At 39.2% G+C, this 27458-nt stretch overlaps 2 protein-coding genes across 10 annotated transcripts; both read right to left on the bottom strand.

Moving 5' to 3' along the window:
• Nucleotides 1-763: 763 nt before the first annotated feature.
• LOC134751737 (cysteine-rich PDZ-binding protein) lies at nucleotides 764-3820 on the bottom strand. Its single transcript, XM_063687182.1, has 2 exons — nucleotides 3488-3820; nucleotides 764-2165 (listed from the first exon to the last, which is right to left on the bottom strand). Exons 1-2 carry the CDS (start codon nucleotides 3658-3660, stop codon nucleotides 2036-2038), a joined length of 303 nt encoding a protein of 100 aa, XP_063543252.1. The 5' UTR covers nucleotides 3661-3820; the 3' UTR covers nucleotides 764-2035.
• Nucleotides 3821-8289: 4469 nt separating this feature from the next.
• Nucleotides 8290-26719, bottom strand: LOC134751873 (serologically defined colon cancer antigen 8 homolog). 9 transcript variants are annotated; one of them, XM_063687404.1, is made up of 16 exons: nucleotides 26430-26717; nucleotides 25600-25756; nucleotides 23933-24066; nucleotides 22971-23141; nucleotides 18507-18641; nucleotides 18241-18335; nucleotides 17778-17934; nucleotides 17159-17320; nucleotides 16522-16627; nucleotides 15976-16109; nucleotides 15700-15804; nucleotides 15267-15360; nucleotides 14785-14902; nucleotides 10159-10432; nucleotides 9667-9740; nucleotides 9058-9169 (listed from the first exon to the last, which is right to left on the bottom strand). In XM_063687404.1, exons 1-15 carry the CDS (start codon nucleotides 26565-26567, stop codon nucleotides 9678-9680), a joined length of 2043 nt encoding a protein of 680 aa, XP_063543474.1. In that variant the 5' UTR covers nucleotides 26568-26717; the 3' UTR covers nucleotides 9058-9169; nucleotides 9667-9677. The 9 variants fall into 9 exon arrangements, with proteins under 9 accessions (XP_063543469.1, XP_063543471.1, XP_063543472.1 ...); XM_063687399.1 differs by lacking the exon at nucleotides 10159-10432 and having other exon boundaries at nucleotides 8290-9169; nucleotides 26430-26712; XM_063687402.1 differs by lacking the exon at nucleotides 9667-9740 and having other exon boundaries at nucleotides 8959-9169; nucleotides 26430-26716.
• Nucleotides 26720-27458: the final 739 nt, after the last annotated feature.

The raw sequence follows: 27458 nt of genomic DNA, 5'->3' as shown, positions 1-27458 counted from the left end.
CAAAACAGACGATTTAAACCCAAAAAAGATATTTAAGAAATCTGATTCTCTATCGATCTTGTATATTTGGGCAATATGGATATAGCGTACAGCTCGCCCGATGGTAAGCGGCCGCCGCAGCGTATAGACGGCAACTATAGTGGTGTCACATGCGCGTTTCCAACTCTAAGTAATCTTATTCCCAGTTTTAAATATTCGTTAATTTCATCAAGTCAAAAGAATATAGATAAATAAATAAACTGTTCTCAATATTTCCTGTATATTAAATAATTAATGTACAATTTACATTATGTAACCAGTTCATAGTTAATATAGAAATCATAATTACTAAAGTCAGTTTTAAATTAAATCAAGATTAAATTAACTCATTCTGATTTGTTAAGAGCTTATTACACTATCCTAATTTAGTGACTAACAAGCGGGACGCGTCTCACGTATAGCGACGTCCCTCTTGTTAGTCACTAAATGTAGCAAAACGTAATAAACCCTTTATTCCCAGTTACAGATGTAGTGCATAATTATTTAGTGACTAACAAGAGGGACGCGTCTCACGTATAGCGACGTCCCTCTTGTTAGTCACTAAATGTAACAAAGTGTAATAAACCCTTTATTCCCAGTTACAGATGTAGTGCATAATTATTTAGTGACTAACAAGAGGGACGCGTCTCACGTATAGCGACGTCCCTCTTGTTAGTCACTAAATGTAACAAAGTGTAATAAACCCTTTATTCCCAGTTACAGATGTAGTGCATAATTATTTAGTGACTAACAAGAGGGACGCGTCCCACGTATAGCGAGGTCCCTCTTGTTAGTCACTAAATGTAACAAAGTGTAATAAACCCTTTATTCCAGTTACAGATGTAGTGCATAATTATTTTCCATCGTATTTTCACGGAAACGTACGAACGTGTCTTGCTATTTCAGTCAGTCACGGTACAAAAAGTACTGACATTGACTGAAATAGCATGGCATATACGAACGTTTCCGAGAAAATACGATGGAAAACAATTATGCACTACATCTGTATACATTTTACCCTCTTTGCCAACCTTTTTATGTAGCAGTTGCATAAAGTTAGTCTAAGCTAAGTTGGCAGCGATTTTGATAGCCCAGATTGTGCAAGTGTTATTTTAGATGTCAATCTTCTATGGAATTATGACGTTTAAATAACCATTGCACAGTTTGGGCTATCAAAATAGCTGCATACTTAGCTTAGTCTAAGTCTATTTGCATAAATGCGAATGCAAACTGGTTTTAATTTGTATGAAATTTCGGTTAATAACCGGTTTTTTTCATACAATTAAAAACCGGTTTGCATTCCCGAGCGGTGGGGCATTACAGTACATATTACTAATGACATTAGTCAATGTACAGTTCTTACTTATGCATCATTTTTACATACATACTCATAAATAACAAACCTCCAGTCAGGTTACATATTTGTAACAAAATTCCTTTGTCTAGAGTATTGTCCATATAAAATAAACCATTTTTAAAATGCGCATCCCCTGAAGCCTTCGCCTAAACCAAACCCACATCTAAAGCAATCATAAAGACAAAACACACGCAATCAAAACCAGTCTATACTAGATATGAGCGGCGTCACACCTTGCGAGGGCGTGACCTTCTTAGATACTACTATAGGATCAATAAATCAATATTTGTGACGTTTGCAATCAAAAGGTACCTCATTGCCGCTTACCATAAGGACGAAATTGGATTGTATCTTTATACAAATAACCTGTCAGAGCGTCCTTATGGCAAGCGACAATGTGGTACCTTTTGATTGAAAATGACACATTTTGTTAAGTTTATATCATTAACAGCGCCATTCTGATTAGACTTAATAGGTTTTTTAAGTCCGTAAAATTCAAAATATTGATGGTATATGCAAACGTTCCTATTTTGAGATCATGTTGTGTTCATCTATAAAATTATTTTAGAAGTAAGTGGTGGTTTAGGTGACTTTTTAAATACTGGTTTATCTTCAACAGCTCACATTATAGTTTTACTTAAAACGAAACCATATCTGCCACTATGTAGAGCTCTGCCGGTAGTTTTTAGTGTCCAGAATTTTTTTCCCGCACATAGCACAGATGCCTTTCTTGTATGCGCACGCCTGGCAGTAGTGTGAGCCCACTTGGTGTACCTTTGTACGGCAGATCCTGAAATTTTACGTAAACTCTGTTTATTTAATATGTAATTATAAAACAATCTATTCAGGGTGCGTACTAGGAGGATATAACCAAACGGAGTAGCCATTAACAGGCGTTCCCGTCTGTCGAAAATAGTTGGCCAATGGTCATACACAATGTATGGACTGACGTTTATCTGGCATGGTTATTTTTACGTTACGTATACATTTGATGTTCCCCTCCGCCGCAAAAAACGGCAGACTTTTTTGTACAGAAAATTACAGACGTGTCGTCTCCGTTTGGTTATATCCTCCTAATGCGTACCCAACGTGCCAATCGTTTACGCTCCGTAACGAACGAGTCACTGTCGCACTAATATGAAAGAGTGATAGAGAGACACAAAGCGTTTCGTTGTCGTAGCGCAAGAGATTGTCACTTTGCCTAGGCACCCAGTACAGTGGAATCCAATTTAATGATGTTGAAGATAATTAATTTTATGGCATTAATTACTGTAGAAAATATAACTTAATATGTACTAAATATGTGGAAATGGTCTGGCCACATGATCAGGGAAGAAGGTAAATGGAGCAAAAGGGTCACTCAATGGTACCCCAGGGAAGGCAAAAGGAGGAGAGGCAGAGAGAGAGGCTTGAAAAGGTGGGAAAATGACATACGCCAAGTGGCTGGAACAACTTGGAACAGAGTAGCTCAGGATAGAAAAGAATGGAAAAGGTTGGAGGAGGCCTTTGCCAAATGGCAAACAGACATCCAAAAGACAAAGAAGTGTGATATGAAAGATTACTAGAATTATATGTTTAAAAATGATAATAATATTTCAACCTGTCTATTGTAATTGTAAATAATGTCTGAAATAAAAGGCTATTTTATTTTTATTTATTTTATGTACTAAATATCAAGGCAAGTCGGGCCTTGACATTATGCCTGCTGTAACAAAAGTTTTTTACGTCATTGTACCTACCTGTTTAGTTTTACACTGGGATTCAAGATATTTAAAAGTTACAACATATTAACATACTCCAGGGGCCCGTTTCTCAAAAGCTTGTAACTTGTAATACAAGTGCAAGGCCTTTTCTAACAAAAGCTGTCAAAAGTGACATCCGCTTGTATTACAAGTTACAAGCTTTTGAGAAACGGGCCCCAGATAACAATGTATTACTTATGCGCACATTCTCAGGGCCAATAGAGTATGAGAGGCTCAAGAATATCAAAATGTTTCGTTATCAATATTTTTGAGAAGACGAAAAACAATCAAAATAAAAGTAACTGTTACTCATAGAAAGTATTAAGAATACGTATGTACACGTACTAAATCTGAATATCAGTATACTTACTTGCATTCTTGGAACTTCGAAGTGTACGGGTTATAGCGTCCTTTCTTAGCCGTCAAAGCCTTGTTTTCTCCCACTTTCCTCCCACCAGACTCTGTGGTGTTCCTTGCCCCGGTCTTCCACGGGTCTGGAGTGATCACACGTCCCAATTTCTTTTCGCATTTCTCACAAACCATCGTAGAATGTTTGTTTTGATCACAAACATATAAACATAACCTCAAATGCAGTTGTTTTAATTATAATGACTTGCGTATGGTTGTGAGAAATATTTGTCGTTGTAATTACTTCGAATAGTAACCAAAAGAGAATTAAATATCCAAGCAATTTAAGCAAAATTGCAGATTATTATTGCGACATTTCGACAGAAATTCGGGTGTCAGTGTACAACTCAGAATAATGACTAAAGCAAAGAAGCCGGGCAAAAATAAAAGCTTGGTAAAAGATATCGTATTCACAACACGTTATTACTTTTTGTCTATGAGTGAGTGAGACAACAATCCGCAAGTTCTTTCGTTTTTTTCAGTATTGTCATAAGATAAACTGAGGGAAATGTCAAATGGTCCTATGTGGTTCTATAATATAATCCAGCCAAATAAAATATATGTTCGTTATTTCACAGGTAGGTGTCAACTGTAACAACTTGACATAGTCGTATTATTTTAGTTGAAATATTTCGGGATGTTTCAGCGGTCATCTTGGTTTATTTTAATTATATTTTTGCTATTCCTGAAAGATTGTTGGAATACGTGCTGAGTTTTTATTTGTAATGGTTTGAAGTTCCCTTTGTGATAATGTCTTGTGTGATCGAGGGCTGTAAATCGCATACAGGAAGAAAAGAAAATACGCACGAACCGATAACCTTTAATCGGTGAGTTTTGTTCAATTTTGAAGAAATTTATTTATAGGACCTGACCCTAAACATAGAAATCGATATGTTGTTTATGTAATTATTACTTGCATTCAAGTCTATATAGATTTTTGCATATATTTTCGAACTTTTCTGCTAAGTATGAAAGGTTATATTTTTGGCATAGTGATGTATCGACCTCAGATCAATAACCTATCGACATTTACAGCTTTCTTATAGTTTGGCCCAGGACTGTCTCATTTTAATTGATGAGTACAGTCAAGGGCATAAATATATATACATTCCCAGTCTCAAAAATATGTGTACGCTCAGACAATAAAATCGTGTTCACATATTTTTAAGCCATTTGTCTGGATCGATATTTTTGCCTTCGACTGTACCTATAGTTTTCTTTGTTCTTACTTACTGACAGATTGTGTTTGCCAGACTATAGTTTAATACTAAAAACCGGTCAAGTGCGGGTCGGACGCGCGCACCAAGGGGAGCGTACTTTTTAGTATTTGTTGTTATAGCGGCAACAGAAATACATCATCTGTGAAAATTTCAACTGTCTAGCTATCACGGTTCATGAGATGTAGCCTGGTGACAGACAGACGGACAGCGAAGTATTAGTAATAGGGTCCCGTTTTTACCCTTTGGGTACGGAACCCTAATAAAAAAGACATTAATGATCATTGATGAATGTTCCTTTTATTAATATTGTTGGTCACAAAACTCAACTTTTTATTTCAGATTTCCAAAGGACGAGGAATAGGGGATATTACTGCAATGTTCTGCCACCAGAGTGCAGCACTAGCTTTTTTAGTGCACCGTAGAGTAACTTATTCATACTGTACCTTTAACAGGTTTTTGACAAGTTTTCAGGGGACCTACCGGAAATAATGACTAAAGCATAGAAGTCGGGCAAAAATGCTTCGCAAATATGTATACCCGTACTTTACTTCCTTACGAATTAGATAATGTGCCGAAAAGAGATGCATATATGCTTGTTATTTCTCATTTACGTACAGTGTCATAAGTTTGATAATTTGCTAGGGATGTAACTGTGTCGACTTTTTATATCGATAAATTATGCATAAGTTTATGTGCCGTGTAAAATAATAATCACGAAATTGGCAAATTGATAATAGTCTGGCTAATGAAAGTTGAACCTGAAAAAACGCGGCAATTTCAAGAAATCTGTAGCAGGCGGCTCGTTGAAATGAAATGAAATGAAATGCGTGGAATACAAGGATTGCATAACTTTTACATTTTTTATAATTTTCATATTCTAAAAATCATTAAAAAGTATAAAAATTATGCAATCCTTGGAATCAAAGAGCCGCCTGATATGAGGATTAATGCATGTACCTAATATAGCTTTTATCTCATTTGCAGTCTACCACTCAGAACCGTCTAACTATACCTCTCGTTTTTTTATCATTAGAAAGAAGGCGAGCGATCTTAACGTGTCGTTTTATCGAAAAACACTGAAAATAAGTCACAACAAATATAATATACGATCATTTACATACTTTTGCTTTCATAAGTAAAATATTGTTATATTTATAAAAAAACTTGTCAATAAAAAGACACGTGGAAATGGTTTACCGTTTTTTCTAATGCTAAAAGACTAAGTATAGTTTCTAGTCATGTACAGTCAGCTGCAGAGAAAAGGCACCCCCTGCATACAAAGTTCTGTAAATTAGTATGGACGTGGGGTACCTTTTCTCTGCAGCTGACTGTACCAAATAGGAAATAATAAAAAAATACGTTCGTGTAATATTTTATTATTATTTAATAATAGGGAATATTACGCGAAACTCGGCGTAGGTGGCGCCACTATCATAATCTGAGGGTCTATCGCGAAACAAGAAAATCGAACTTTCGTTATCTAACATCTCTGTCACTCTTGCGTATTCGAGCGATAAAGAGGCAGCTAGATAACGAAATTTCGGATTCTAGTTTTCCGGTAGGTCCCCTAAAAACTTGTCAAAAACCTGTTAAAGGTACAGTATGAATAAGTTACTCTACGGTGCACTAAAAAAGCTAGTGCTGCACTCTGGTGGCAGAACATTGCAGTAATATCCCCTATTCCTCGTCCTTTGGAAATCTGAAATAAAAAGTTGAGTTTTGTGACCAACAATATTAATAAAAGGAACATTCATCAATGATCATTAATGTCTTTTTTATTAGGGTTCCGTACCCAAAGGGTAAAAACGGGACCCTATTACTAATACTTCGCTGTCCGTCTGTCTGTCACCAGGCTGTATCTCATGAACCGTGATAGCTAGACAGCTGAAATTTTCACAGATGATGTATTTCTGTTGCCGCTATAACAACAAATACTAAAAAGTACGGTCCCCTTGGTGCGCGCGTCCGACCCGCACTTGACCGGTTTTTAGTATTAAACTATAGTCTGGCAAACACAATCTGTCAGTAAGTAAGAACAAAGAAAACTATAGGTACAGTCGAAGGCAAAAATATCGATCCAGACAAATGGCTTAAAAATATGTGAACACGATTTTATTGTCTGAGCGTACACATATTTTTGAGACTGGGAATGTATATATATTTATGCCCTTGACTGTACTCATCAATTAAAATGAGACAGTCCTGGGCCAAACTATAAGAAAGCTGTAAATGTCGATAGGTTATTGATCTGAGGTCGATACATCACTATGCCAAAAATATAACCTTTCATACTTAGCAGAAAAGTTCGAAAATATATGCAAAAATCTATATAGACTTGAATGCAAGTAATAATTACATAAACAACATATCGATTTCTATGTTTAGGGTCAGGTCCTATAAATAAATTTCTTCAAAATTGAACAAAACTCACCGATTAAAGGTTATCGGTTCGTGCGTATTTTCTTTTCTTCCTGTATGCGATTTACAGCCCTCGATCACACAAGACATTATCACAAAGGGAACTTCAAACCATTACAAATAAAAACTCAGCACGTTTTTCAACAATCTTTCAGGAATAGCAAAAATATAATTAAAATAAACCAAGATGACCGCTGAAACATCCCGAAATATTTCAACTAAAATAATACGACTATGTCAAGTTGTTACAGTTGACACCTACCTGTGAAATAACGAACATATATTTTATTTGGCTGGATTATATTATAGAACCACATAGGACCATTTGACATTTCCCTCAGTTTATCTTATGACAATACTGAAAAAAACGAAAGAACTTGCGGATTGTTGTCTCACTCACTCATAGACAAAAAGCAATAACGTGTTGTGAATACGATATCTTTTACCAAGCTTTTATTTTTCCCCGGCTTCTTTGCTTTAGTCATTATTCTGAGGTTTAAAATCAGCTTCATGCAATTGCATAGTTGCGTGAGCAAGTAATTCAGCCCACGCATAAACTTGTGCAAGATACATGCACCGTGTGCAATCAAAAGAATAGATTTGTCTTTGTCTTGTCTTGGCTTTGCGGGTGTCTTTGGCGGATGTCCATGGCCCAGTGTAGGCCAGTCCAAGGGATGAATTTATGCGTTAGAGAGCAAGTGGTATTGCTATCTCATTCCACCGCATAGCTGCGTCCCTTAGACTGGCCTACGCTGGGCCATGGTGTACAGGAGCCATTACTCAATAAAAGACCATGGATATAGTTTGCTTGTATTGAGCAAAATATTGTCTCTATACAAATGTAACGTAGGTACTAACATTGAAAGCGTTTTACAATAATGTTCAAAACATGAATTCCTACTAAACTAGAAATATTTATGTAGGTATGTATTTTGTACGATTTGATTTTTATTTAGCCTCAAAAAGTTACTTTTGTAATTATAACATTAGTATGATCAGTTTTATGACTAGTGATAGTAGAGATACAATATATCGGTGACAAAATAGTTTAGGGACCTTTGATACCTTATACCTACCACTAAATTACAATTTTGTTAAAAAAAATTAGTTGCTGTGTAAATAATTAAAAGAAGATAAAGAAAAAATACACACAAATTTTCAAGCTCAGTAGGAATAAACGCCGTAAAACTATCACTAACACAAAAATTAACAAACAAAACAAATATTGCACGAAAACTAAAGCTAACTCTGGCCCTTCACTGGAGAATTGCTTATTTTCCTATTCGTCGTCGGTGGTGTCGGTGCTTCATGTTCGATAGGTGCTTCGATAGGTGCTTGTATTGGCTGTGCTTCATATTGTGTCGGAGGCTCAACATACTGTGTAGCCGGATCATATTGTGTATTCGGATCAACATATTGCGTAGCAGGATCAGTATATTGCGTGGGATCATATTCTTGTTGATACGCCCCGTCTGTAGCATAATTTTCATATTGTCCTTCATACTGAGCATTAGGATCAGTATATTGTTGTGGATACTGCTCGTAATTTTCTAATTGACCTTCTTGGTAATTCTGTTGATAATTCTGATCGTAGCCTGCAGTTTGTTCGTAATACGGTTCGGTTTTCTCCGCGTAGTTTTGATCAGGATTCTCATAGCCTTGCTCATAAGCATGTTCTACGTGTTCTACAGGATAGTTTTCTTGTCCATGTTGCTCTTTTTCATATTCAACTTCTTTCTCATCAGCTATATCTTCTTCAACATTGTCAACTTTTATTGTTTCTTCTGCAAGTCTTTTGTCTGGTTGGATGCTGTTTTCTGGTTCTTGATTGTAACTTTTGATGGATGTTCGAGAAGCCTGTTTGCTCAGAGGTCTGTGGTCTCTAGTGTCAGGACTGATGTCTGGCTGGTCGGGGTGTCCGGTGGGGTAAGCTCTGGGATGGTCTGGTCCGCCACCGGCGGCGGGAGGTGCATTTCGGTCGGTTGGGGGTAGGTGCGTGGCTGGTGCTGGAAGGTTTAATTTATTTTGAAATATTGTAGTATTTGCTAATTAACTATTATTTACAATGGCGTCGTATGTACCTACATAAATAAAATAATATTGATTATCGCTTAAAATAATTTATACAAATCTATGGATAATCTTTAAAGAAAATGTTACCTTTAGTACCTACTTATTATTGAAAAGTAAGAAATTTTGGTTTTACATTAACTGCTTATAGAAAGATAGATAATGAAAACTCACACAACGACACATAAATCATAATTATACCTTTGTTGAAGAACTTGTAGTAAATGGTGTTGACCATGATGAAGATGAAGTATATTAAGTAGTTAATAATGATACTGATATAGGAAACAAAATCAAGACGGTTCATGAATAAGTATTTTGAGTAGTTGATGTTGATATTAACATTGATGTTAAAGACATTATCAATGGTGTCCATGATGAAGATTTTTAAGAGGTCGATAATGTTGATATAGACAAAATTAACGCCACTGACCTGTGCGAGGGCTAGGAGACTGCATGGAGCGCCCCAGGCTGTCTACTTGACGCTGCAGAGTTGCCAGTTCCGCCCTGAATCAAAAGTGATGGACACACAACTCACACACAAGTGCAAAATTTTAGACATATATGTAGAGGACAAAAAGGAATTTGTTTATAGATTATATTACGAGATGTAATCAAAAGGAAAAGAACATGGATATCTTTATTCAACGATTACTGAAAATCTATACTTCATTTTTAAAAGCAGATATTGTATGCTCGAATAGGCAATTTACTTAGGCAATTGTTTATATAACTGTTTGAATAACAGGCCTAGCTTATTATTTCGAATAATTATGTTTGCTAGTTTCATCTGTTCTAAAAGTACATGAACATGCATTACGACACACTTCTCACTAACAAGCAATACATGTACTGCCAATTCTACATTTCTAAGCAGACTATTCTGAACTACAGTTCCATCACCAACATCAAACGAACTCTTTACCTTAACAGGATCATCATCAGAATCTATTCTATCAATGGACAGATCGCTAAATTGTCTGGTTGGCACTCTTTCGTCATATCTTCTAAATCTATTCCTATACGGTGTCGAAGTATAATAAGTGCGGTCTAAGTCAAATGAGCTATTGGGGTAGCCGCTTAAAGGCGTGTAGCTTCGTGCGATGGTTGTTGTGCAGTACTTCTTATGGGAAGACCAAAGGGTACGCAGTTTTCTCATAAGCTCTGCGTTCCTGCAAAGCAATTGTGTTTTTTCCGTTCTGAAAAATTTAATGGAGCTGTGAAATTATATGACTGAATGAGATTGATAAGCAAATTGAGAAAATAATATTATGAAAGAAAATATAAGAATACCTGTTCACAGATAAAATATTACAATATAAAATAAAGTAAATAAAATATCAAAACAAGAAATATACCTACTATAAAGAAGGTAATATATAGTAATCATATTACACATAATGAGTGTAAACAGCGAATAAGAGTAATTAACTAATAAGACTTTATTTAGTGACAGTAAGTGACTTAGTAATTAGTGACAGCTACAATACTTCTTATTTCTAGTTATTTCTCTATTTATATATATATATATATATATATAGTCTACTATTTATTTCTAGTTTATATAAACTATATAAATAATAAATATTGATGGGTATGGGGTACATAGTGAAAAATAAATAGTACTTTATTACATTTATTGCATACATGATTAATTTATCATTACCCATTAAAGATTCAAATGTCTCCAAAAGTTTACAACATCGCATATCTACTCTAACAAACCGTTTCAACATACAACATGTTTTTTTCCAATTTATTATGATTGTTACTTATATTTTTAATATTTCGTTTTGTTCACGATTAACAAAAACATATTTTAGAATCAAATCCAAATAACATTATTACATAAAATAACAATAACTTGTAAAAATCAAACCCAAATAACATTAAGTTTTATAAGTTTTGCAACTTTAACTATCTAATTCAAGCATCTACAATTGCACAAACCCTAAACCTAAATCTTTCGCGTTACGTTCAGTCACAGATAATTCTCGTATAGTTGTCAGTTTATCCTTAGTACAACTTTAATTCTCATCATTGTTTTCTTTAGCCTCTGATATTTCAGGTTCTTTAGTTTCTACCACCTGAGATTCCGGTTGGTCTTTTGTAATATTTTCATCACTTTTCGGACTATTAACGATTTGCTCATCTACTGTGTTAGTAGTTTCAGGATCTTGTTCTGTGACTGTATTATCTGTAACGGTATCTTCTGCATTTTCTACGATTGTACTTTCTGCTTGCTTTTCGACTGTATCTTCTGCTTGTTTTTCTATATCTTCTTTGGGTTCTGGGGACGCGGGTGCAACATCAACTTTGTTATTTACATCCATAGTTTCAGGAACATCTTCCTTCTCAACAACCATGAGCTGACTATCGCTACTCTCTACTTTGCTTTCTATAGGTTTTTCCGTCTTCTTCAAAACCTGAACATAGCTATCAGTGACTTCCATGCTAAATGTGTTCAGAACTCCTTTTTCCTCAATCACTTCAACCGCTTCTCGTCTCTTCTTATCCTTCTTCCTCGGCTTCGGTATTAGTTTCACGCTTATGTCAACTTTAATCGGCTCCTTTTTCTCCCGTAAAAAGGGCTGTTGAATCCTAAGCGGCAGATTGTACACCTTCTCTCCTCTCTCTTCGAGATCCTGATAGGTCGTCAGCGGGCCAATGGTGATTGGCGCGTAATTATTCGACGAATCGGACTCTTTTGCGGAGCGGCGCCGGGTACGGCGGGTCGAGGGATCGCGGGATCTTGAGCGGTCGCGCTGTGTTCTGATTGGTTCGTCTGTACGGCTGCGACACTGCGTGCCTGCCACCAATAAAAACACAGCACGACGTTAGAAACAGTTCGAATTTAATGGGTAATGATAATGTGAATTATTAAAGTGCTTCTTGGTTTATTTCAAACTGATAGTGATAGTTAAGATCATTCTTAAATTTATCAGCCGTTATAGTACGCGCTGCGTCGGAGCAACTAGTCCCGGTTGACTTGTACCATCCGCCACTACAGGTGTTAGTTTCGTTGGCGAGTACCGCGGTGCGCGGGGGCGGGGACGAGGCCGATATGGGTACCGATACTGATGGTCAGCACTGTCAGCAAAAGTGGAACTTAGCTAAGGCCGACTATCCACGATTATACGCAGCATTAGCTTCTATTGACTGGACACCGATGTACAGTTTAAATAATGCAGAAGAAAGTTTACAGTATTTTTATTCAAACGTAAATGCCGTTATTACAGAGTGTGTTCCTAAAAAAACGAGTAATAGTATTGCATCGAGGTACATCTATCCCGAATGGTATAACGTCGAAATAATTCAAGAAATAAAGTATAAAGCTTCTCTTCACAAAAAATATAAGGCTATTGGTTCCCGAGATAATTACCTAAAGTTCGCGAAAAGTAGGGCACGGGTTAAGACTATGATTCAAACAGCTTACGCACAGTATCAGGACCGTGTCCAAGCACATCTAAAAGAGGACCCAAAAGCTTTTTGGAACTATGTCAAATCAAAAACTAAACATGGAAATGATCAAAAGCTGTATAAAGATGGGGTAGTTATCAGTGGAAAAAGGGGTGCAAGTGAGTTCGCAAAGTTCTTTCAAAGCGTGTATAGTGACACTCCGGCTAAACTTAACGTGACTGCAGCGGTGACAGAGGCGGGGTGCTCGTTCAACTCAGCGCGCATACACGTTGACAAGTTACATCTGGCTGAAGTTGTGCGTGCACTTGCAAATCTTAAACCAAAGCGGTCGGCCGGACCTGACGGCATCCCCGCGTTTATATTTAGAGATTGTCGCTATGTGTTGGGCGAGCCGCTGCTGCACGTTTACAATATATGCTTAGAGACAGAAACTTTTCCAGAGGTGTGGAAAACAACCCGTGTTGTTCCAGTTCCGAAAGGAGGGGGAAGTATAGGGGTTGAGGGATACAGGCCGGTCGCAGTCTTGTCTACCCCCGCTAAAGCATTTGAGTCCGCGTTGCATAGTATTATTTATAACCAATTGCGGAGTCAACTGTCCGACGCGCAGCACGGTTTTCGGCCGGGTTGTAGTACAACTAGCAACTTGCTCAGTTACGTGGCCCAAATTACACCGGAAGTGGACAGTGGGGGGCAGGTTGACGCCGCTTATTTTGATTTTCGTAAAGCGTTTGATGTCGTTGACAATGATATTCTGCTAAGCAAATTAGCTGGCGTCGGCTTTACCCCCCATTTACTATATTTTTTTGCAAGCTACATGAGCGACAGACGTCAGTATGTTGAGTACGCGGGATTCAGGTCTGAGTCTTATTTCGTGAGATCTGGCGTAAGTCAAGGAAGTAACCTTGGTCCGCTGGAATTTATAGTAATGGTCAATGACTTGCCTCAGGTTATCAAAAATTCGGCTTGCCTGCTTTTTGCTGACGATCTAAAGATATATTTACCCATTAAAAATACTTCGGATTGTGCTAAATTACAGTGTGACATAGATAGGGTGGTTTCATGGAGTAAAGCAAATAAGTTGTATTTTAATACGTCCAAGTGCGTGACTATTAGTTTCACTCGAGCGCGAGACCCCATTGCACATGACTACCAAGTTAACGCGGAGATTTTAAATAGAGTGACAGAAGTTAAAGACTTGGGAGTTAAATTCACAGCTGATCTAAGGTTTAGGGATCATATCGTCAATATCTGTAAAAAAGCCTATAGAATGCTGGGTTTTGTGCTTCGGCGGTCCCATGGCTTTACAAATATTGGCGCTATTATCGCCTTGTACAATGCACTAGTCCGTAGCAGCCTTGAATGCAACGCAGTGATCTGGGCACCCCATGAAACGAAATATAGCTTAATGGTGGAGCGTATCCAGAACAAGTTTGTACGTTTTTTGTACTGGCGGAAATATGGTGTATACCCTTTCTACCCCTTAATGTATCCAACTTTATATGTGCTTGGTATGGTGGGATACAACGAGCTGCGGGTGCGCAGGGAACTATGCCTGGTAACATATATTTTTAAGCTACTCAGGGGCAAATTGTACAACAGTCAGGTGTTGAGTTATGTGAGTGTCTATGTGCCCGACAAGTATGTGTGGCGCCGGCTTCGGCCGCGACTACTGGCCGAGCCGCGCGGGCGCACCAACTTGCTCGGTCTGGCGCCGTTGACGCGCGCTGTGCGGACCCTCAACATAACGGCGGAAAATATTGACATATTCTCATGTTCTCTGAATGAATTCACAAAATCAGCATTGTATATATTATGTTATAGACGTGATGCCATACTCTAGATATGTGTTATTAATAGTTACACTATTGTCTTAGGTTTACCTGTAAAAATAGTTGTAAGTGTGGAAAATAAATAAAAAAAATAAAAAAAATAAATAAATCATTATTTATTATGTCATCGACTGTAAGTGCGTGTGTTTCATTATATTCACCAACAACTACTGAGTCATTCGGGTATTCTTTTTGTTTATTTATGTTGAGTGTGAATTATTTGTCTATCAATTTTAAACGATCCAAAGTTTGAAGTAAAGTGAGTGTTATGTTCATGCATTAGAGTTTAAATTTGTTCGTACTTGTGCCTACGGTTTGCGTCGTCTAGCTTGTCTGTGAGCAAACGACATTCTCCGGTGAGTTTCTCCATCAGACTGTTTTGTGAATGTATCATGGACTCCAACTCGGCAACCGTTTTTGCTGCGGGACCAAATGTTCCAACTTTACTTTTAGAAAATTACAAAGGTGCTAACAAAAGCGATCCTAAAGTTAAAAAGGACCTTTTCGCTTTAAAAGATTTAGTTAAAGTGCTTAAAGTTCTTGCTGCATAAGGGGAATTAGATGTAATTAAACAATCTGATGAATAAACTATTGAAGTCAAGCCCTTTCACGATACAGTAAACATGCATAAAGATGAAAGGGTAAAATATGAATGTTTTGAACTTATCGAAATAAAATAAAATGTCAATGAGAATTTCAAAACATCAATAGTTTACCCATTAGATTACCCAAATGTGGTTGACAGAGATTTGGCAAAGATTGAAGTGGTTATTTGGACCCTTACCGTGTTTATTCTCAATCGATTCCAGCATCGAGGACATCTCTTTTTCTTTCTTGTTCTTCTCAGGGGAATTTGGAGTTAAACTCTTCATGTTTAGCTGTAAACGTCGCATTCTATTAAAAGGAGATAATCTTACTAGGCAACTAATAGGTAGGTCTGCGAAAACCATTCGAAAGTGTGAACCAAGGTTGAGTCTATTAATGTTGTAAAACCACCCGAATATAGTCCAAAAGCTCCCAACTGTGATCCAAAACTAACTCGAATATCGTCATTCGGGTGTGTATATTATTTGAATGTCGCAGTTAAGGCAAAACAGTGCAACACAAAAAAAAGATTGATATTGATATTTAATTTCATATTGAACTTTGGTTTGGACTATAGTCAGGTGGTTTTACGGTACACGATAACAAGAAAAATGGTGAACATGAAGACGAACCTCCTTCTCAAGAGTGGCAATCTGTTCGGTGAGACGTAGATTCTCTCGTCGTGAGTGCACTAGGTCTGCGTCCGCGCGGTCCAATCGCTGACGAAGCGACTGGATCTGAAACAGGAATAACGAGAATCAACCTAATGCTTTGGGCAAAACTTTAACAGTTAAGAACATTCTGAAGATGGGTGGTACTTCAAAATGGTTCAAAATAGAAGCTGAAATCTTCAAAAATTAAATGTGTTTGTTTGTTTGTCCTTTTGGTCTTATTTCCATTTTTCATACCTCCGAGTTGAGTCGATTGGTTTCGTGCTTGGCCTGGCGTTGGTGACGTTCGATCGTCAGACGTGCTGAAGCCAGCTCCTCTTCTAGAGAGGCCTTCTCAGCATGAGCTTGAGTTAAGTCGGCTTGAAGCGATGCTGAGTAAGGAATAATTCAGAATCAGAATCAGAATCAGAATCAAATGTTAATGTTGTTATCACGAATGATAAACTTAAAACTAACATTACATACAAAAGTATAACTACAAGCATTCATAAAATAGGTAAGAGTTAAAGTTTACCACGAAATGGTCTCGCCTCAGCATAATATACTGACCCGAAAGTCAGCGCTGATCTTCCGGCGAGAACATTTTGGGCCACGATCGCTGATCGATTAATTAATGTGAGTTGTCTTTTGTTTTTTAAGAAAAGGTACGGTATTAATACTTGTTTCCACTTCTATTTCTTTGTAGTCAAAAAACTCTAACGTCTTTTGGACAAATTAGAACACTATTGAATATTTTGGAAATGTTAATTTTTAAAACCATAGGATCGTTGGAGAAGTGTTTACCTGTCTTGCTCTTCAGTTCCATCTTCAACTCCTCGATGGCGGAGTTCTTCATGGAGAGTTCTCGCTTCAGCTCGTTCTCTTCACGACGCTGACGCTCCAGGTCCAACTAAAGAATAAAATATATATGTGACGTTTTCAACCAAAAGGTACCACATTGTCGCTTGTCGATAAGGTTGATTTCAAACTGAAGCTATATAGAAATAGCGCCTTATTGACAACCGACAATAAGTACCCTTTTAGATGAAAATGGCACATATGTAAGAAACCTACTACTCCACTATGTTTATAATCCTTAACTTTGCCAATTTATTTCACATGTTAATATTGACACAATTGGATTCGAATCCAGTGTAGTGCAGTCCATCTGCATCAGTGCTTCAATTACAATAAATCTTTAAATGACTTCAAAACGCAGGTTTTTAAGTCGTCGTCGTCATCTTTGCTTTTCTGTAAGCACCTTCTGTTATTAAAGTAGTACGCTTTCCTACTTTTCGAAGAAAGATATGGATCGATTTAGAATAATGTTAATAAGGGGTCCCTTCTTGCTTCATAGTTACACCCATTGTCATCGCGTCAGGATCTTATGGGATCCTGGTAAAATTAAGGGGACTCCAACAGTAAGGTAATTAAGTGACACCTGTAACTTCGCCACACTGTCATACTGCGCAGCGAGCTCATGCTGCAGCGAGTCGCAATGTGCGTTGTACCGTTGTTCCGCTGCTGAGCGCTCTTGTATGGCGCGGCGGGATCCTTCGCCGACTAATTCTCGGATTTTTGCGCGTTCTGATGCAAGATCCTCCTGGAGAACAATTCAAATTGTTAGGACCAGCTACATCCCTATCTATATTCATCTAGAGCTGCTATATTTAGGCGATGCAAGAAGTCTCATGCGAGTTTCATTACATTGCAGTATTTGATCCGTCGGTTGAATTGAATGTAATCTCTACCTAATAGTCCGTAATGTAACTAAAATAACAAACAAGTTCGCGCGCCGTTAATGAGCCTTTTCTTTATCTTTTCATCTTATACCTTTAAACTAGCAATTCCTGAGTATATATATTTATATATTTCTGGGATCTCGGAAACGGCTCTAAAGATTTTCGGGGCCGTAAAATCGATTTAGCTAGCTATCTCTGGGAAAACGCGCATTTATGAGTTTTTATGTTTTCCGTGCAAAGCCCGGTCTCCCAGATATTTTATTAATTAAGGGGGGACACAATAAGGCCTAAACTAACACACTTGTCTGGTAATCACACCTTCAACCTGCGGACTTCGTTTTCTAAATTATTCCTCTCGTCCCGGAGTTGCTGTTCGATGACGTCATTACGCTTGTACCGCCCATCCAGATCACCGTCTCGTTGTTCCAGACTGGTCTTCAGCTTGGAGATCTGGGATTCCAGGGAGGACTTGTCTCTGAAAAATAAATCTTTAATATCTTCAAATGTAAAATACTGGTAAAAATATGCAGGTTGACAACAGTGTGCAATTTAGCAAATTCAAACAGAATAAAACACGATAAAATTTATATGAACACGCCATATGGTCTTCATCAGCAGTTCCACTTGATCACAGGATGCTTTTCCGAGAGCAAATGCACAAGAAAAAACATCTTTACTATCCGAAAAAAGTTTGCTTATTTGAAGAGTACCCTATTAACGACAATGTGGCGACAATGGATTTAGTTATTTTTTTGGTTACCTTACTAATATTTATACTAACCGTTGCAAATTGTCGATCTGCCGCTTAAAGCCGTCAAGGCAAGTTGAGTCAACGAGCCCAGAGGCAAGCTTGCGCTTATTTTCGTTATTTTCATCCTGTTGGAAGATTAAAAGACGTAATAAATATAAATTGCAAGTAAGAGAAGGTGCCTACTTTTTAAACATCAATTAAAATTATCAATAAAACTCGATGTTCAAGCAAGAAAATTTGCATGAAAAGTTTGATAGATGCCTAGAACCTGACTATTACTCAAAATTGAATCTTACCTGAACCTTCTTAAGGTCGATTTTCGACTGCGTCAACTGCGCCTCCAACTCTGAGATGCGTGACTCGAAGACTATATTCGGTCCTTCGAGTCTCGTGGTTCGAGTCTTCGGCTTGCGTGTCTTGGTTATCGTAGCCTACAAATGATGCTCATTTCAGTATGTGGAGGTATTTTGAAACTTAAGTCAAGGTAAGAATGTTCAAAATTGATGGTTATGAGGTAAAGTTGTGAAGCGCACTGAAATAAGTTTATAGGAATATTAGGAATACAAAGTCAAGTTGGCAGTTTGATTGTTTTGTTTAAGCTGCGGAGTTTAAACATATATATACTGATGCCAAATATAAGCCTAAGAAGTACCTTTTATGTTTTTTATTTTCTAAAATCTCAGTTCCTAGGTATGCCAGATATTTCAACGGAACATTTTCAAACCAAAAGGCATTCTTAACAATTCATAAAGTACTTAGCAAATGAATGTAGGTGACTGGAAGACTACTTTTTTATTTAAAACGGTACATTATAATTATTTGCCCGTGTGGTGCCGGGTAAGAATAGCACCACCCCCCCTCTCTTTCCGTGGGTGTCGTAAGAGGCGACTGAAGGAAATCCGGTGGATGGGCAGCAGCGTCCTCCGAGAACTACCTCTATCAAACTGCGGTCGCCAACCCGCCTGCCAAGCGTGGCGACTACGGCAATCCCCCCCAAGGGATAAAAACAAAAAACAAAATAATGCAGACACAAATAAAACCCAGACCCCTAGTCCCCGGCAGCCCCGCTATTCCTGGCTCCGGTAGCGGCCAGGGTAATGGCGGGGCAGGGGGTGCTACAGTGAATCACCGGCAGAGGCCCGGCTACCATAACCGACGACCCTTGGCCCTGGCAACATACAACTGCCGTACGCTGCGGACCGACGAAAAGTTATTAGAACTGGAGGAAGAATTAAGCAGGTTACGTTGGGGAATCATAGGGTTATCGGAAGTCCGTAGAGAGGGGGAGGACATGATAACTCTGAATTCCGGCAACTTGCTCTATTTCCGGGAGGGCGAACAACGGTCCCAGGGAGGTGTCGGGTTTATCGTCCACAAGTCCCTCGTAAACAACGTGGTGAAGATCGAGAGTGTGTCGAACAGGGTAGCGTGCCTTGTACTCAGAATGACCCAACGTTATTCGTTGAAGGTCATACAAGTCTACGCACCGACCTCGACACACTCCGACGATGAGGTGGAGGCTATGTATGAGGATATCTCCAGAGCCATGCATAGCTCCAAAACTCACTTCACAGTTGTTATGGGGGACTTCAACGCTAAGCTGGGCAAACGAGACGGTGAAGAGCTGAGAGTGGGGCAATTTGGAGTGGGGCGTAGGAATCACCGGGGCCACCTACTGGCTGGTTTCATGGAGAAGGAAGGACTCTATATGATGAACTCCTTCTTCAGGAAACGTGAGCACAGGAAGTGGACCTGGGTGAGCCCTGACGGTGCAACAAGGAATGAGATCGACTTTATCATGTCGACGAAGAAGCAAATATTCAGTGATGTTTCTGTGATCAATTCGGTCAAAACCGGGAGCGATCACCGTATGGTAAGAGGCACACTGAATATTCAATTTAGGCTTGAGAGATCTCGACTGATAAAGTCTACGCTCCGCCCTGCACCGGCCCAGCTCCAAAACCCCGAGAGCTTCCAGCTCGAACTTCAAAACCGGTTCGAATGCCTAGCTGGCGACCTGGACGATTACAACGACGGGTTTGTGGAAGCTGTTCATACGGTCGGGTCCAAGTTCTTCAAGACTCGTCGTACAAGAACCAAGAAACTCTCGGACTCCACTCTCAAGCTCATGGAGGTGAGGCGTGAGATGATTCTGCAGTCGTCAGGTGACGTTTGTCGTTATAGGCAGCTCAACAGACGGATCTCGAAGTCTCTGAAGCGAGATATACGCCGATTCAATACTAACAGTATTGAAGAGGCTATCAAGCGCAACAGAGGCTCGAAGGTGTTTGCCAGAGATCTGTCTATTGGCCAAAGCCAACTGACAAAACTGAAGACCGACGACGGCAGGATCATCTCATCCAAACCTGAGCTCTTGGGAGAAGTCGAGAAGTTCTATGGACAGTTATACACAACAACCCGAGCACCCGTCGTGGATCTAGCTAGAGACCCTAGAGCTAGACTAACTCGACACTATACCGAAGATATCCCGGACGTCAGCCTGTACGAGATTAGTATGGCTCTCAAACAACTTAAGAATGGCAAAGCCCCAGGTGATGACGGAATTACGGCCGAACTCCTGAAGGCGGGTGGTAAACCAGTCCTTAAGGCCCTTCAGACGCTGTTTAGTTCCGTCATGCGCGAAGGAAAAACGCCGCAAGCGTGGAACAGAAGTGTGGTGGTGCTCTTCTTCAAAAAAGGTGATAACACCTTGCTGAAGAATTATAGACCCATCTCACTTCTGAGCCATGTCTACAAGCTGTTTTCGAGAGTCATCACGAACCGTCTCGCACGCAGGTTTGACGACTTCCAGCCTCCCGAACAAGCAGGTTTCCGTAAAGGCTATAGTACCGTAGACCACATACATGCGTTGCGGCAGGTTATACAGAAGACTGAGGAATATAACCTCCCCCTTTGCCTTGCATTTGTGGACTACGAGAAAGCCTTCGATTCGATCGAGACTTGGGCTGTGCTGCAGTCTCTCCAAAGGTGCCAAATCGACTACCGGTATATCGAAGTGCTGAAGTGTCTGTACGAAAACGCCACCATGTCCGTCCGACTACAGGGCCAGAGCTCGAAGCCTATTCCATTGCAGCGGGGAGTCAGACAAGGAGATGTAATCTCCCCAAAGCTGTTCACCGCTGCATTGGAGGATGCCTTTAAGGTTCTGGACTGGAAAGGACGAGGCATCAATGTAAATGGCGAGTACATCACTCACCTTCGGTTTGCCGATGATATCGTAGTCATGGCTGAGACCATGGAGGACCTCAGTGCGATGCTCGCTGATCTCAGCAGAGTATCTGAACGAGTTGGTCTGAAAATGAACATGGACAAGACGAAGATCATGTCTAACGTCCATGTTGTGCCAACTCCCGTATTAATCGGAGGCTCTGCGCTCGAAGTTGTTGACGATTATGTATACCTAGGACAAACAGTCCAGTTAGGTAGGTCCAACTTCGAGAAAGAGGTCACTCGTCGAATCCGACTCGGTTGGGCAGCGTTCGGGAAGCTCCACAGTATCTTTTCGTCCAAATTGCCGCAGTGTCTTAAGTCAAAAGTCTTTGACCAGTGTGTGTTGCCAGTGATGACATACGGATCTGAGACGTGGGCGCTAACGATGGGCCTCATAAGAAGGCTCAAGGTCACGCAAAGGGCAATGGAGAGAGCTATGCTCGGGGTTTCTCTGCGTGATAGAGTCAGAAATGATGATATCCGCAGTAGAACTAGGGTCACCGATATAGCTCGCAGAATTGCAAACCTTAAGTGGCAGTGGGCGGGGCACATTGCTCGCAGAACTGATGGCCGGTGGGGCCGGAAGGTTCTGGAGTGGCGTCCGCGTACCGGAAGACGAACTGCCGGTAGGCCTCCAACGAGATGGAGCGACGACCTGGTGAAAGTCGCGGGAATTCGGTGGTTGCGAGCGGCACAGGATCGGTCGGAGTGGCGAGCCTTGGGGGAGGCCTATGTCCAGCAGTGGACGTCTATCGGCTGACATGATGATGATGATGATGATTATAATTATTATCCAGACCATGAGACCACTATCACATCGTGTGTAGAAAACATGCGGGAATTCAGCTTGTTTCACATTATGTACCTTAAACTTTTTTATCCCCTTGTACCTTATACTGTACCTTATGATCGCTATCCACCCCAGTGCTATCTCCAACTTCATCCAAATCATCGGTCTCAGCAGACCCGTGCGTCGTAAACATTTTTTTTATACTACGTCGGTGGCAAACAAGCATACGGCCCGCCTGATGTTAAGCAGTCTCAGTAGCCTATGTACGCCTGCAACTCCAGAGGAGTTACATGCGCGTTGCCGACCCTAACACTCCTCTCCCTCGAGCTCTGGCAACCTTACTCACCGGCAGGAACACAACACTATTAGTAGGGTCTAGTGTTATTTGGCTGCGGTTTTCTGTAAGGTGGAGGTACCTCCCCAGTTGGGCTCTGCTCTAGATCTGGAATAACATCCGCTGTGCTGTGCCCAGCCACACAAAGCGAGATGTCATTCACAGTGCCCATACCTCTCTTTTGGACGTAGTTTAAGGACATACCCGGGAAACACATGCGGGAAATCATCTTGCTTCACAGTATGTACCTTAAACTGTTTTACCCTCTGTACCTTATGATCGCTATCTAATCCAGTGCTATCCCCTACATCGTCCAGATCATCGGTCTCAGACCCATGAGTAGTAAACATGCGGGAAATCATCTGGTTTCACAGTATGTACCTTAAACTGTTTTACCCTCTGTACCTTATGATCGCTATCTAATCCAGTGCTATCCCCTACATCGTCCAGATCATCGGTCTCGGACCCATGAGTAGTAAACATGCGGGAAATCAGCTTGTTCTTCTGAGCTTCGTGGAGATGCTCGTTTTCGGATATCACTTCTTTCACCTTGCCGAGGAGGTTGTTCAGCTCGTCCTAGTCGATAGAAAATATATTTAGAAATAAATACTTACTTAATAAACAGACAGTGTGGCCGTACCGTAAAATGGAGTGAGTAGGAACAAAACTGACATTCAAACCTCGATAACATTTTATTAAAATGGATGGTGTATATTATAAGTGTTCCGGACGTTTGTATTTTAGTTTTTATTTTATTTTGGGTAGTTCTATTTCATAACTTTGACGATAAAGAGGAAAATCACTTCACCCCGTAGTCCCTCGTAATTGGGGTGAGATGGGTTTTCATACAAAGGTGATTTTGGAAGATTGTTGGATCGTTTTTAGTGTTCCGTACAAAACTTTGTTTGACAAACGGAACACTTATGGGATCAGTTCGGTCTTGCAAATCAGTTAAATGCGTTTTTTTTTATTATAGAGTTTTATTATACTATAGCTCCATTTTAAATTGGAATACATTATTTTTGTAGCAGTAGCCTTAAAACCCCATCTCACCTCAAGGGTTCATACCTTCTCTCCCCATTCGTAACCCAACTCTCCCCGCGAACCCTACTCACCCCATTTTACGGTAGTGTATAAAAATAATTTCAGAAACGAAGCCGGTTTATTTTTTGGCCCTTAGGTGTTTTTCAATATGATAGAGTCGGAAAGAGAAGAGTCGTAAAATCTATGGGTTCCCTTACATTCCACGACTCTACTTGATGAGTCCAAAGGGCATTCTTTTGATTTCATAATGCCCGTTAAATGGACCGTTTAAATTTAATGTCATGGCATGATCACGAGCAGCGAGTGTAACGCGTGATACTTACCCTGCAGTATTGGCTCTCTCGCTCCAACTGCTCGATATACTCTTCTTGCTTCTGGATGAAGTTGACGACGTCCGGATTAGTCCCACCTGTCAGATCCGCAGGAGCGGTCGCTGGAGGTATCGGAATAGATTTTCCTGTTAAGAAAGGATCGTAGAATTTAATTAAAGGCATGCATAAAGATATGTGGTGTTATTTATCTACCTATACACTACAATATGTCTAACTATTTCAACTCTCCGAATAAATTTCATAGTGAATCCTAGAATCTAATTGCGAAAATTTGGTTGAGAGTAGGCCCAGCAGTGCAGTGGCACAAAAATACATATACGAGTATACACTGTAGCAACACATATTATATTATGTTTCAAATAATTTTATTGTTAATATTAGTTGCCCGCGCGCCGCGCTCCCGCGGCCGAGCGATGTACTTAAAAGTAACGGCACATCTTCGGGCGCATTCGTGCGCTCCCGGTTTTTCTTGCCAGATCAGTCGAATCCGCTACACGGCGCCGGAAGGCCGCGCGCAGGCCAATCGCTCTCGCTTATGTTTTAAATACGTTTTACATGTACTTTTCTGTATTTCTTCTTCTATGGTGTCCCGTGCTATTTTCTTTCTTCCGTACTGTACTGACTATCTTCTGTAGACTGTGTTTAACCCTTAATAAACTTTATAAACGTTAAACTGCGTATATGTTATTTAATAGCTCCGTTGCTATAACACAATATCTGTGCCGACGATGAATTTAATTGAAATGTCCATAGGTTTAAGAATTCTCCGGGGAGTTGTGTTTCGCTTGATTCGATTCATTGTTGAAATTTTAGGTCTTTGTGACTGTAGAGCAAGAATTAAAACGTCAAACCTGTATGCGGCGTATGGTTAAGACTATCAGCATACAGCAACGCATATTTGGTGGTCAGGTTCCCATCGGACTCGTTCAGGTTCTTTTTGAACCTTTACCTTATAGGTACTATGGCTTTTCAAAACTGAATAACATAACTAGTCATGTTCAAGCATTTTTAAGGAATTTCATGATTTCGTCCAATGTTCTGCATCACTTTTGTTCCGATTTTGGAATTCTTATGTTTTGTTTGGAAAGTGTTATTTATAGGTAGGTGAGGCTAGCTAGGACACAATTAGCATCCTCAAGTGACAGCTCTAGTATATTACTAATTATGTTACTTTGGATATACAGTGTGGAAAAAATTAATGGACCCTGGAGGGAAAGTTCCTTAAAACCTTAAGTTAGCTAATTCTACTTAAAGGAAACATTCTTAAATAAAAAATAAAAATAAAACAAAACTGCATTCAAACATTTTTTTAATTCGCTTGTCTCGCCCGGGAATCAAACCGACTGAAAATTCGAAAAATAAAAACACGCTATTTTATTCTACTAGTCGATACAGTAAACAGTTAATGTTAATGATAACATTTCTCCAAGAAACATTATATAGGTCTGTCGTACAAAATATCCATAAAATCTAATATTTAGTACTCAGTCAGACAAGCGAAATAAAAAAAAGAAAAATCTTTAAATGCAGTTTTGTTTCTTTTTCTAAATAAAAGAATGTTTCCTTTTAGTAAAATGAGCTAACTTAAAGTTTTAAGGCACTTTCCCTCCAGGGCCCATTAATTTTTTCCACCCTGTATATAATTTGTTTCCACCAACCTGTATGCGGTGTATAGTTATTCAAGCTATCTGCATACAGCGACGTATATTTGGCGGTCAGGCGCGGACGAGGTTTGTCCAAGAGATACTTCTTGTCCAGGTCCCCGTCGGACTCGTCCAGGTTCTTGATGGAGGCCGAACCACCGTAGCTGCGGATCTGAAATTGAGGCCTATGCTCTAATACGAAAATAGTGCACTAGGTGTAGGTACACTCAAGAGAAATAAAGATAGGCCACTTTGTATAGTGCACTAGGTGTAGGTACACTCAAGAGAAATAAAGATAGGCCACTTTGTATTACCTAATAAAGGACTTTTCAAATAAAGTAAAACTTTTTATTGGTCTGAGTTTGCGTATATTTTACAGTTTTATTTATACCACGTCGGTGGCAAAAAAGCATGCGGCCCGCCTGATGGTATGCAGTCACCGTAGCCTATGGACGCCTGCAACACCAGAGTCATCAGAGATATTACATGCGCTTTGCCGACCCTTTAAAAACCCGTATTTTCCGTTAGTCCTACAATATTTTTGATCTAATATTTTAATAATGCATTTTTAGATATGCAATCCATAAATGTTATATTTTTTGTTATAAAACAAACATTCACGTCTCAGTTCTTTGGTTTCGCAAATTTGGCCAAAAATAAATTAAGCGAATGGGAACATTATAATACTGGAGAAAAACATGGTTGTATTACGTAAGCTGCTCATTAATTTTAAATATACACGTTACAGGTAGTTACAGATTAAGAGGTCCACATACGGACGGACAGCCAGACGGACAAGACGAAACCACTCATGATTCATAAATAAAATTAGAATTTATACTTACACTCGGTGTATAGTTCCCGGATAAGAAATATCTCAGCTTCGACACAGCCTCCTTATAAGCCAGCTCGGTATAATCAGGCACTCTCTTCAATCCATAGTCCATTTTCGGCCTCCTATACGAAAAATACGGATAACTCATCGTTACCAACAAAAACTAACTAACTTTACCTATGTAATCAAAAACCTACTTAAGTCACATTTTAAAAAGAAAAATTAAATTTGAAAAAGGAACGCGCAGTGTTGCGCATTGCGCCAAAGTTTTGTGTGCAATGGTTTTGGGTTTCGAAATTCGTATTGATTATACGTCGCCATGGTAACGGTTGTCAAGTAAACAATTTTGGTCGCTAGGGTTGTAAGTTGTTACCTAGCGTATACAAGTGGATTGTTTGACGTCACTAGCGTGACTAATTAAAAAGTTGATTAGGGCACTGAGTGAATACTTAAGCCTGGAGGAGGCATAGATACCTATCCGAATATAGTTAATTAAAAAACCTGGCATTATTTTTTATATGTATAACAGGAATATAAAAAAAGGTTTAAGTAGGTACCTACTTATATGTAGTTAGGTAACTTTTTTATTTTACTTATTTAAAGGTGAAACTCTGTTAGTAAATTCCTTAATTTGTAAATTAAGTAGAAAATATATCTTTTCGGAAATTGCGCCGTAAAATACCTAAAATATACTATATTATAAAAATAGCTGTTTGATTAATTTATCGATTATTTGACAATTTTTCAGAACGTTACGGTAAATGAATATAAATAGACGCGATTTAGTGTATATTTTTTAAATAATATAACTAATTTACCGCACAACGCACATTTTAAAAGTATATAATTTATTTAAAAAAATATCTAATTGTTTTTAGAAATCAAAATTACTTGCCTAACTTTAGCTCGTCGCAATTTTCCGTTGATCTCCTTATCGGATCCAACACTGGACCCGCTCTTCATTCTGTACCCACTCATCTTCGGCTTCGTCAAGTAACTCGTCGAACCCATTATTGAAAACCACACCTTTTGTCAATTG

The sequence above is a fragment of the Cydia strobilella genome, chromosome 23, assembly GCF_947568885.1.
Source record: "Cydia strobilella chromosome 23, ilCydStro3.1, whole genome shotgun sequence".
NCBI lineage: Eukaryota > Metazoa > Arthropoda > Insecta > Lepidoptera > Tortricidae > Cydia > Cydia strobilella.
This window is presented reverse-complemented; position numbering and strand designations above follow the sequence as displayed.

What these genes read in the sequence shown, in the direction of transcription:
- LOC134751873 (XM_063687399.1), bottom strand. Translation starts at nt 26,567, where the DNA reads ATGAGTTATCCGTATTTTTCGTATAGGAGGCCGAAAATGGACTATGGA. An exon ending in ACGAAGTCCGCAGGTTGAAG is followed by an intron (nt 17,321 to 17,777) that starts GTGTGATTACCA and finishes ATTGTTCTCCAG; the next exon opens with GAGGATCTTGCATCAGAACG. An exon ending in GGAACTGAAGAGCAAGACAG is followed by an intron (nt 16,110 to 16,521) that starts GTAAACACTTCT and finishes TTCCTTACTCAG; the next exon opens with CATCGCTTCAAGCCGACTTA.
- LOC134751737 (XM_063687182.1), bottom strand. Translation starts at nt 3,660, where the DNA reads ATGGTTTGTGAGAAATGCGAAAAGAAATTGGGACGTGTGATCACTCCA. An exon ending in TCGAAGTTCCAAGAATGCAA is followed by an intron (nt 2,166 to 3,487) that starts GTAAGTATACTG and finishes GTAAAATTTCAG; the next exon opens with GATCTGCCGTACAAAGGTAC.